This window comes from Chiloscyllium punctatum, chromosome 1, assembly GCF_047496795.1.
Source record: "Chiloscyllium punctatum isolate Juve2018m chromosome 1, sChiPun1.3, whole genome shotgun sequence".
In the NCBI taxonomy this organism is placed as follows: Eukaryota; Metazoa; Chordata; class Chondrichthyes; order Orectolobiformes; family Hemiscylliidae; genus Chiloscyllium; species Chiloscyllium punctatum.
The window spans coordinates 26,881,491-26,893,942 of record NC_092739.1 but is presented as its reverse complement, the minus strand read 5'-3'; the positions used below and the strand labels follow the sequence as shown (position 1 = coordinate 26,893,942).

Sequence of the window (12,452 nt, the reverse complement as noted above, 5' to 3'; positions counted from 1 at the left end):
AATACTCTGACCGATAAAGGAAAGCATACCAAATGCCTTCTTCATTATCCTATCTACCGATGACTCCACTTTAAAAGAGCAATGAACCTGCACTCCAAGGTTTCTTTGTTCAGCAACACCACCAAGGGCCTTACCATTAAGTGTATATGTCCTGCTAAGATTTGCTTTCCTAAAATGCAGCACCTTGCATTTATCTGAATTAAACTCCATCTGCCACTTTCTGGATTAGTGGTGCTGGCAGAGCACAGCAGTTCAGGCAGCATCCAAGGAGCTTCGAAATCGATGTTCCGGGCAAAAGCCCTTCATCAGGAATAAAGGCAGTGAGCCTGAAGTGTGGAGAGATAAGCTAGAGGAGGGTGGGGGTGGGGAGAAAGTAGCATAGAGTACAATGGGTGAGTGGGGGAGGGGATAAAGGTGATAGGTCAGGGAGGAGATGGTGGAGTGGATAGGTGGAAAAGGAAATGGCAGGTAGGACAAGTCCGGACAAGTCATGGGGACAGTGATGAGCTGGAAGTTTGGAAGATCCACAAGCCTGACCACCCTGGCCTGGCCGAACTGGTCCTCACCCTTAACAATTTCTCCTTTGAATCCTCCCACTTCCTCCAGACCAAAGGGGTAGCCATGGGCACACGTCTGGGCCCCAGCTATGCCTGTCTCTTTTTTGGCTACGTAGAGCAGTTGATCTTCCGTAATTACACCGGCACCACTCCCCACCTCTTCCTCCGCTACATTGATGACTGCATTGGTGCCACTTTGTGCTCTCGCGAGGAGGTTGAGCAATTCATCAACTTCACCAACACATTCCACCCTGACCTTAAATTTACCTGGACCATCTCTGACACCTCCCTCCCCTTCCTGGACCTCTCCATCTCCATTAATGACGACCGACTTGACACTGACATTTTTTACAAACCCACCAACTCCCACAGCTACCTGGATTACACCCCTTCCACGCTACCTCTTGCAAAAATGCCATCTCATATTCCCAATTCCTCCGCCTCTGCCGTATCTGCTTCCAGGAGGACCAGTTCCACCACGGAACACACCAGATGGCCTCCTTCTTTAGAGACCGCAATTTCCCTTCCCACGTGGTTAAAGATGCCCTCCAACGCATCTCGTCCACATCCCACACCTCCGCCCTCAGATCCCACCCCTCCAACCGTAACAAGGACAGAACGCCCTGGTGCTCAACTTCCACCCTCCCAACCTTCGCATAAACCAAATCATCCGCCGACATTTCCGCCACCTCCAAACAGACCCCACCACCAGGAATATATTTCCCTCCCCACCCCTTTCCGCCTTCCTCAAAGTCCGTTCCCTCCGTGACTACCTGGTCAGGTCCATGCCCCCCTACAACTCACCCTCCCATCCTGGCACTTTCCCCTGCCACCGCAGGAATTGTAAAACCTGCACCCACACCTCCTCCTTCACCTCTATCCAAGGCCCTAAAGGAGCCTTCCACATCCATCAAAGTTTTACTTGCACATCCACTAATATCATTTATTGTATCCGTTGCTCCCGATGCGGTCTCCTCTACATTGGGGAGACTGGGCGCCTCCTAGCAGAGCTCTTTAGGGAACATCTCCGGGACACCCGCACCAATCAACCAAACCGCCCCGTGGCCCAACATTTCAACTCCCTCTGCCACTCTGCCGAGGACATGGAGGTCCTGGGCCTCCTTCACCACCAGACTTCGCCTCATCTTCCACCTCGGAACACTTCAACCCCAGGGCATCAATGTGGACTTCAACAGTTTCCTCATTTCCCCTTCCCCCACCTCACCCTAGTTCCAAACTTCCAGCTCAGCAATGTCCCTATGACTTATCCGGACTTGTCCTACCTGCCTATCTCCTTTTCCACCTATCCACTCCACCCTCTCCTCCCTGACCTATCACCTTCATCCCCTCCCCCACTCACCCATTGTACTCTATGCTACTTTCTCCCCACCCCCACCCTCCTCTCGCTTATCTCTCCACACTTCAGGCTCACTGCCTTTATTCCTGATGAAGGGCTTTTGCCCGAAACGTCGATTTCAAAGCTCCTTGGATGCTGCCTGAACTGCTGTGCTCTTCCAGCACCAATAATCCAGAATCTGGTTTCCAGCATCTACAGTCATTGTGTTTACCTCCATCTGCTAATTCTCAGCCCATTGGCCCATCTGGTCCAGATCCTGTTGTAATCTGAGGTAACCCTCTTCGCTGTCCACTACACCTCCAATTTTGATGTCATCTGCAAACTTACTAACTGTACCTCTTATTCTCACATCCAAATCATTTATATAAATGACAAAAAGTAGAGGACCCAGCACCAATCCTTGTGGCACTCCACTGGTCACAGGCCTCCAGTCTGAAAAACAACCCTCCACCACCACCCTCTGTCTCCTTCCTTTGAGCCAGTTCTTTATCCAAATGGGGAACTTTGTCGAACACCTTACTGAAGTCCATGTAGATCACATATAGTGCTCTGCTCTCATCATTCCTCTTTGTTACTTCATCAAAAATCTCAATCAAGTTTGTGAGACATGATTTCCCACACACAAAGCCATGTTGACTATCCCTAATCTGTCCTTGCCTTTCCAAATACATGTACATCCTGTCTCTCAGGATTCCCTCCAACAACTTGCCCACCAGCGACGTCAGGCTCACTGGTCTATAGTTCCCTGGCTTGTCCTTACCACCCTTCTTAAACAGTGGCACCAAGTTAGCCAACCTCCAGTCTTCCGGCACCTCACCTGTGACTATCAATGATACAAATATCTCAGCAAGAGGCCCAGCAATCACTTCTCCAGCTTCCCACAGAGTTCTAGGGTACACCTGATCAGGTCCTAGGATTTATCCACTTTTACCCATTTCAAGACATCCAGCATTTTCTCCTCTGTAATCTGGACATTTTGCAAGATGTCACCATCTATTTCCTTACAGTCTATATCTTCCATATCCTTTTCCACAGTAAATACTGATGCAAAAAACTCATTTTGTATCTCTCTCATTTTCTGCAGCTCCACACAAAGGCCGCCTTGCTGAACTTTGAGACGCCCTATTCCCACCTTAGTTACCCTTTTGTCCTCAATGTATTTGTAAAATCTCTTTGGATTCTCCTTAATTCTATTTGCCAAAGCTATCTCATGTCCCCTTTTTACCTTTCTGATTTCCCTCTTAAGTATACTCCTACTTCCTTTATACTCTTCTAAGGATTCACTCTTATCCTGTCTATACCTTACATATGCTTCCTTCTTTTTATTAATCAAACCCTCAATTTCTTTAGTCATCCAGCATTCCCTGTACCTACCAGCCTCTCCTTTCACCCTGACAGGAATATACTTTCTCTTGATTCTTGTTATCTAAATTCTGAAAGCTTCCCATTTTCCAGCCGTCCCTTTACCTGCGAACATCTGCCTCCATCAGCTTTCAAAGGTTCTTGCCTAATACCGTCAAAATTGGCCTTTCTCCAATTTAGAACTTCAACTTTTAGATCTGGTCTATCCTTTTCCATCACTATTTTAAATCTAATAGAATTATGGTCGCTGGCCCCAAAGTACTCCCCCACTGACACCTCAGTCACCTGCCCTGCCTTATTTCCCAAGAGTAGGTCATGTTTTGCACCTTCTCTTGTAGGTACATCCACATACTGAATCAGAAAATTGTCTTGTACACACTTAACAAATTCCTCTTCATCTAAACCCTTAACACTATGGCAGTCCTAGTCTATGTTTGGAAAGTTAAAATCCCCTACCATAACCACCCTATTATTCTTACAGATAGCTGAGATCTCCTTACAAGTTTGTTTCTCAATTTGCCTCTGACTACTAGGGGGTCTATAATATAATCCCAATAAGGTTATCATCTCTTTCTTATTTCTCAGTTCCACCCAAATAACGTATTTCTGGGAATATCCTCCCTCAGCACAGCTGTAGTGCTATCTCTTATTTAAAATGCCGCTCCCCCTCCTCTCTTGCCTCCCTTTCTATCCTTCCTGTAGCATTTGTATCCTGGAACATTAAGCTGCCAGTCCTGCCCATCCCTGATCCATGTTTGTGTAATTGCTATGATATCCTAGTCTCATGTTCCTAACCATGCCCTGAGTTCATCTGCCTTCCCTGTTAGGCCCCTTGCATTGAAATAAATGCAGCTTAATTTATTAGTCGTACCTTGTGTCTGCCTGCCCTGACTGGTTGACTCGCTTCTGTTCTCAACTGTACCCGTCTCAGATTGATCTCTTTCCTCACTATCACCCTGGGTCCCACCCCCCCACCTTACTAGTTTAAATCCTCCTGAGCAGCTCTAGCAAATCTCCCTGCCAGTATATTAGTCCCCTACAAATTTAGGTGCAATCCTTCCTTCTTGTACAGGTCACTTCTACCCCAAGAGAGATTCCAATGATCCAAAAATGTGTATCCTTCTCCCATACACCAGCTCCTCAGCCATGCATTCATCTGCTCTATCCTCCTATTCCTGCCCTCACTAGCTCGTAGCACTGGGAAGTAATCCAGATATTACTACTCTCAAGGACCTCCTTTTTAAATTTCTGCCTAACTCTCTGTAATCTCCCTTCAGAATCTCAACCTTTTCCCTTCCTATATCGTTGGTTCCAATGTGGACAACGACCTCTTGCTGGCCACTCTCCCTCGTGAGAACATTCTGCACCCTCTCTGAGACATCCTTGATCCTGGCACCAGGGAAGCAACACACCATTCTGCTTTTTCTGTGCTGGCCACAGAAACGTTTATCTGTACCTTGGACTAGAGAATCGCCTAACACAATTGATTTCTTGGAACCCGCCATACCCCTCATTGCATTAGAGCCAGTCTCAATATTTGGCTATTTGTCACGAAATTTGGCTGTTCGTGCTACGTTCCCCTGAAAATCCATCACCCCCCACATTGTTGAAACATCAATTCAAGATTTTTGGCATTATAGGTTGATATTCCTTTGCCCTGATTCCTTTTGGCTGAGGCTGGCTTTTTTTTATAACATTTAGAATGAAAGGTTTCTTCTGTGATGCTGGTTCCTTTTTGACTGACTCGCTAATTGAGTTCAGCACTCTGTGAGAGAGAGTCTTTCTCCCTTTACCTGCTCGGCATGGTAGTTTATGGCCGTCATCATTGTATAGGTGAACTTCATTTGGATGGAATAGTGGCTTAGTGGTTAGTACTGCTACCTCATAGTGCCACAGGCCTGGGTTTAATTCCAGCCTCAGGTGACTGTCTGCATGGTGTTTGCACATTCACCCTGTGTCTGTGTGGGTTTCCTTTGGTATCCTGATTTCCTCCCACAGCTCAAGGATGTGCAGGTTAGGTGGACTGGCCATACTAAGTTGCCCATAGTTTCTAGGTATGTGTAGGATAGATGGATTAGCTACGGGAAAAGTGGAGTTACAGGGATGGAGTTGGGATGCTCTTAGGATGATCAGTGTGGACTTGGTGGGTTGAATGGCCTACTTCCACACTATAAAGATCCTATTAATCTACTAGTCCCCAGACAAGGATATCAGACCATAAACACACAGAGACAACTAACTTTTACCCTGTTTTTATTATATTCTGAAAGGGTAAAATACAAAGATCTCTGGGGAGTTCGCTGTCTGCTGAGAGGAGTTTGGGTAGTCAGCCTCCAGTTACTTTTTCCATTTCCTGACTCTTTACGGGTGTGACATTGCAGAATTTCTCTCTAGATCGCCACTAAACAGTCATTTTGTCTGTATCAGTTCTTCTTTTGAAAATCATGTGTGGTAATTATATTCCGGTGCATGATGAATGAAATGAGATTGATTCTCATTTCATTAAAAGAAAGAGGAAAACTTAAACTGAAACAACAGCCTGTTGCACATACACATCCATTCCCCTAGGATTGGTCAATTATATCTCTTCAATTCTAACAGATTCTCTGTAGATTCTACACAGAGCAGCTGCAATCACATCTGATTCTTGGCAACGATTGTCATATTTAAGTTATATGATTGAAGGAACAAACTCCAGCAGAACCTATCTGCAAGGATTAATGCATTGTGGTTGATATTGTCTGTGGTCCCTCTGTATCTAGGTCAGACCTTTATCTCAAAGTAGTTGAGAACCAATAAGAAGTCATGGATTTCCTTCCCTACAATGGAGAATTTTTTTTAACATTTGTTTAGTGTACAAGATTGGTCTCTTTATTCCAGATTAGTCTTTCTGTGTGACCCCATGCCACTATAACAATAGTTTCTTTAAGTGCTTGATTAGTGTTCAGAGTAGCAAAAATAGGCTGGCTTGTGAAAAAAGCTTGTCGCTTTTCAAAAGCACTTTGTCCTTTTTCAGTCCATATTACTTTCATTTCTTTCTGTTGTAGATCTGTCAGATTAAAGTTTTGGATGAACTTTCAGTAGAATCTATGCATCCCAAGAACCCTCTTGATTTCCTGTTGTGAGGATGGAGATCTGTGCTACTGCTTGTACTTTGTAGTCCTGGACTGCAGTTTTCATCCTTAATCATCTACTTGTACAGTTTCACTCTCCTGTGCCGGAATGAACCCACTCTTTATGAGACTGTCCAGCAGGACTGTACTTTCTGGTATAGGGCTTCCACTCTCTCTAAATGTCACTTGTATACAAGAGGTTATGTAGGTACACTCTGCAATTAACCTTCCCTTGGAAGGTAGCCGGGGTAAAAACAATGACTGCAGATGCTGGAAACCAGATTCTGGATTAGTGGTGCTGGAAGAGCACAGCAGTTCAGGCAGCATCCAAGTAGCTTCGAAATCGACGTTTCGGGCAAAAGCCCTTCATCAGGAATAAAGGCAGTGAGCCTGAAGCGAAGGGCTTTTGCCTGAAACGTCGATTTCGAAGCTACTTGGATGCTGCCTGAACTGCTGTGCTCTTCCAGCATCACTAATCCAGAATCTGGTTTCCAGCATCTGCAGTCATTGTTTTTACCTCGCTGATTTTAACCCTACTGCGAATCATCTTGCAAGGATGCCTGCCTTGAAGAAGTTTTCCTCCTCTCTCTACAAGAATCTCAGGGAGTCCCTCTCCCACTGCAACTCCCAGGTCATTTCCTCTGCCCTGAAGCTCTTCAACAATGTTGTAAAACAAACTCGCTACCACAGCCACATTCGCTTCCTCAGTGCCTGCCTCCGTAACCAACTCATCCCACACGGACTCCGGACCACCTTTAAACCAGCAGAGTTCGGACCCGAACAGGACAAACAGTACAGACTACAGATTCAAAAACACCAGCAACAGTTCTCCTTCAAGGTAGCCGGGGTATCTTGGAGTCAAAATGGCATTCTTAATACTGGGATAACCCAACCAGATTTACAAAGGTGGAAGTTTTCTTCATGCAGACAATCCAGGGGACTTGCCCATATTCCTTGAGTAAATTTAACTTGGTAACGTAGATTGATTTATAGCCTTTATCTGTGCAATCTTCCAGCCAGGATATTGAGGAGGAGTCAGCTGTGGTCACTGTATTAATTGTCACTAATCAATGCAGTGTCTTTTGGAGCTGACTGATTCACCAATGAATACAATGAAGGAGCTGCAGCTACTGTAACTAGGTTCTATTAGTTGACATTTCCCCATTAAGTTAATCTCCCCCTGAACCTGGGTGAACCACTTTTAAAATTTTGGGATTCCTGGCTTATGACCAAAATTCTAATTCTAAGTGCCTTGCTAAATCCTTTAACTCTCTGAGGATCAGATCTTTTAAATCCTCAAGATTGACCTCCCATATTTCTGCTTGGAATGCAATAGCACTGAGCGCGGCATTTCTATATTGTAGTAATACAAAGTCAAGAAAGTCTTTGTCAGTTTTTTCTTGTAAAAATTGGGTTCAAAGTCACAATTTCTTATCCATCTCTTTCGTCTGTGTGTTCAAATCCCCAGACAAGAGTGAAATTATTACAATCTATCCCTAGACACAGAATCGGTTATGGAACCTGAAATAAATTGTGTAACCTTGTTAGTGAGAGCTGCTCATAACAGACTCATTCCCAGCATCAGGGCCCATCTATGGTTGCATTGCCTGACAGTTACAAGTTAACTGCATGTGATTTTGCTGTTGAATGGCAGAGATCTGGCAGCCTATTCTTGGCTGTCCTAGAGCAAGTTGAGGCTTGCTATTTGGGAGTGAAACGTGTTGCGTTCTGCAAATGTGCATCGGTGCATGCTAATCTCTTTGCAACGCTTTATTTCAGCTTATGTCACCTTAAGCATCAAATTCAGCAGTTTGAGTCAATTTAAAAACAACGATGCTCCAAAGGTGTGTAAAATAAAAGACCTCAAACAAAATTCATCACAGTAATAAGATTGTCGAAAATATCAAAACATCATCTCATTAAAACCTGTTCAAAATACACAAGTCAAACTTATAATCAAACTTCTACACTCATCCAGTACTCATGTTCTAAATGAATCCATTCAAAATAAAGGAACAAATCCGAGCTAAATTCTGGAGGCTTGTGCCAAAAGCTTGTTGAAAAACTTTTTGCATCAAATCTGGGCTGTTTGATATGAGAAGGGTTTAATCTACCATGCAAAGGCAGTAGACAAGGTGCACTGAGCCAGCAACAACACTGAAATGACATCCCCAATGCTGTGAGCTCCCTGCACATCTGCACTTTTCTGAAATGCTAAATTGATGCATGGTAGTCACTCACATTAAACAGTACATAGAACATAGAAGAATACAGCGCAGTACAGGCCCTTCAGCCCTCGATGTTGCGCCGATCAAAGCCCATCTAACCTACACTAACCCACTATCCTCCATATACCTATCCAATGCCTGCTTAAATACCCATAAAGAGGGAGAGTCCACCACTGCTACTGGCAAGGCATTCCATGAACTTACGACTCGCTGAGTGAAGAACCTACCCCTAACATCAGTCCTATATCTACCCCCCCTTAATTTAAAGCTATGCCCCCTTGTAATAGCTGACTGCATACGTGGAAAAAGGTTCTCACTGTCAACCCTATCTAACCCCCTAATCATCTTGTACACCTCTATCAAGTCACCCCTAAACCTTCTTTTCTCCAATGAAAACAACCCCAAGTGCCTCAGCCTTTCCTCATAGGATCTTCCTACCATACCAGGCAACATCCTGGTAAACTTCCTCTGCACCCGTTCCAGTGCCTCCACATCCTTCCTATAGTATGGCGACCAAAACTGCACACAATATTCCAGATGTGGCCGCACCAGAGTCTTATACAACTGCAGCATGACCTCAGGACTCCGGAACTCAATTCCTTTACCAATAAAAGCCAGTACGCCATATGCCTTCTTCACTGCACTATTTACCTGGGTGGCAACTTTCAGAGATCTGTGTACATGGACACCAAGATCCCTCTGCTCTTCCACACTACCAAGTATCCGACCATTAGCCCAGTACTCCATCTGTAGTATCAAGTTTCAAAACAAAATCATTCCTTGGAGGAATGAATTTGTTTTGGGTGCTGAATTTTCCAGATTTTTATACAATGTGTGCCATCTTGAAAATGGACTGAATTATTCATTTCATTGTCAAGCCTTTTCTTTCATATCATTTTCATTTACTGAAATTATTTCTGACCGGTCTAATAAACATTAGTCTAAGTTCATACTTTAATTTAATTTCATTCAGTGAAATTGCCTCAACTTTCACCGGCTGACTATATGAGTACCTGACTAGAGTTTACAAGAATAAAGCTCAGAGAGCCAAGCTTCCAGTTTTATGCACCTACCTCTCTTTTTGTGCCATTTATTAATGCCCGTTGTATCAGCCCTTTCTCCACAGATGCCCAATAAATTCTTCCTTTCATGTAGTGGAAGTCCAACAGGACTGATATCCCAGAATTGGTCACGAGTTTCTGGTGGTTAGTTCCCTCGATGTCAATCTTGAATATTGCATTGCCATGGCTGAAGATGAGGTATGGTGGTGGAGCTTAAATAAATCAAAAACATAAGTGTATGATCTGAATCTGAGCAGAGGCACAACAGTGCCTAGGAATTATTACTAATGCTAGCAGCAAACATTTTGGATTACTAAGAATATGGATTGGTACACAATTTCTCATTATTCACCACATTGTTTGGAATGGCCCTTTGGTGTGTCTTCTGCAACGTACTATACTGAAGAGATTCATTAAGGTAGACTATCACTGCTATAACTGGGATATAAGGAAATATGTCCCATATTGCAAAGCAATTACATTACGGATGTGAAACCTATAACTAATAATACTGATTTGCAACCTCTATTTCATTGGAAAGGGACCAGGAAAACAGACCGATGCACAAGACATACATTCTGCTCAAGTTACTAACCAACTGCTTAGGAACTATTACAGAGATCAGTACCTTATGGGTGTTTCAATTACAAGATTTGATAAGGCTGTTATGTTTCAGGACTGTGTCTTGAAGTTTAGGTAAAATGGAAAGATTAAGAGGGCCATGTAACATATTTTGCTGATAAGAAGCCCGGATAGTTAATGCCAAAGATTAAAGAAGGGCGGAATTTATTTTACTGGCAAAATGATGAAAGGTGTTCATATTTGTAAACCATGAAAGGAATACCTTTCATGGCGGCACGGTGGCACAGTGGTTAGCACTGCTGCCTCACAGCGCCAGAGCTCCGGGTTCAATTCCCACCTTAGGCAACTGACTGTGTGGAGTTTGCACATTCTGCGTGGGTTTCCTCCAGGTGCTCCGGTTTCCTCCCACAGTCCAAAAATGTGCAGGTTAGGTGAATTGGCCATGCTAAATTGCCTGTAGTGTTAGATGCAGAGGTAAATATAGGGGGAATGGGTCTGGGTGGTTGCGCTTCGGCGGGTCGGTGTGGACTTGTTGGGCTGAAGGGCCTGTTTCCACACTAAGTAATCTAATCTAATCTAATCTAAACCTGCGTTAATGCTGCTAGTCTCCAAAGTCTCAGGAAAGTGCTCGGAATGTCAGATTTTCCAGATGATTACACCTTGATGTTTCTATATAGATTCAAGATAGAAGCATTTGGGAGTCTAAAGGATAGCTAATTAGCATTTCTGCCTGGATGAAAGGTCGATATTCATTACGTTGCCATGGGGATGGATTTGAGACAAGAATGATTCATTGGAAACTGTTACAGGCTTGTCACGATAGTAACAAAATATGGATTATCAATTTAACTTATATTGTCTGGTTTTATATAGACCCTTTATGGACTAAAATGGATTTATAAAGGAAGCAACATGGACCTAAAATAGCTGCAATGATCATCCGACCATAGATTGAGGCAAGTTCAAGAAAACATATGGAATAAATAAAATCATCTGAACTGAAATTATCATTTTACCTAAAAGCATTAAATACTAGTTTACACAGTCAGGCATCAAGAAACTCCCATCTTCCATTTTAACTTGTTTAAGTAGTTGCACATATTGAACATAAAAGAGTTAACTGCAACTATCCAGTTTGGAACAACAATGAAGCCCGATTTAGGAAGGCAAAACTGAAACATATTTCAGCAGTTACTTGTCAGAGCCATAGGAAATGAAGGAAAGAAAATTGATTTTTAAAAGAACTGGAAGACTATCCTCATTCTGTTTTGAAAGTTAGTGATAATGACAAAACAAATTCAACAAGTCTACAAATTTTACTAATGCTGAAGATGCAGAATATCAACTAAACATCCATGGTCTCAGTAACTGCAGATGCTGTAAATCAAAAACAAAAACAGAAGTTGCTGGAAAAGCTCAAATGGCAGTATTTGTGAAGAAAAATCAGAGATAATGTTTCGGGTTCAGTGACCCTTCCTCAGGTTCAACTGTGACAACTTAAGGACTCAAAGAATTTATAAAACTGCATACTCTTTGCCTTCCCATTGCACTTTTTAAGCTGTATACTTACTTGCGTTTGCATTGTTGATTATACTTTTTGCCTTGCAGGAGTTTGGATGCAATAAAATTCCTTTTAATTTGTTCAAGAAAAGTTGTATTTGTTTCCTTAATTTTGACTAATAGTATGTTTTGATTAAAGTGTGATATAACTGAATTTAAAATATTTGCTGTGGTCAACCAAGAGGGTAGAAAAGAGGGGGAGCTCTTTCACTCCACCTTTCGTGGTCTTAACAGATTTTTCTAAAAATATCACTGAACTCCAAGGAGAGGTTTGGTCTTCAAGAATCTGTGAGAGATGTAGATTGAGATAGAGAGGGAGACGTAAAATGTTTCTATAGATCACCATGTAAGAATGAGGATAAAAGCTTAGGCTCTAATTGAAGAGACAAGGATCATGGGGTTTAAAAGAAGCTGGAAGATTTACCTAAACCTGGACAGTTGAGGGAATCTCCAGAATAATCAGCATCGTGAAAGTCAGTTCAAGGAGTAGAAGTTATCTGACTAAACGAAACAAAGGAATTAAGTATCACTTTGGATTAGTTCTGGGAGAATGAAGTGTTCACGTAAGGAACTGAGAATGACCATTGAGAGAGATTTGCAGTCATGTTAAATGAGGAATCATTTTGTAGTTT

At 43.0% G+C, this 12,452-nt stretch overlaps 1 protein-coding gene across 5 annotated transcripts in view; it reads right to left on the bottom strand.

The window, feature by feature from the left end:
- The window catches only part of egf (epidermal growth factor), a 156,523-nt gene that overhangs the window by 111,342 nt on the left and 32,729 nt on the right, over positions 1-12,452 (bottom strand). For all 5 annotated transcript variants that reach the window (XR_011962012.1, XM_072581987.1, XM_072582302.1 and 2 more), the window contains exon 2: positions 9,691-9,890. Coding sequence is in view for 4 of the 5 variants with exons in the window: in XM_072581987.1 (XP_072438088.1) it covers positions 9,691-9,890 (200 nt within the window). In the remaining variant the exon portion in view is untranslated. The remainder of the gene's footprint in view (positions 1-9,690; positions 9,891-12,452) is intronic.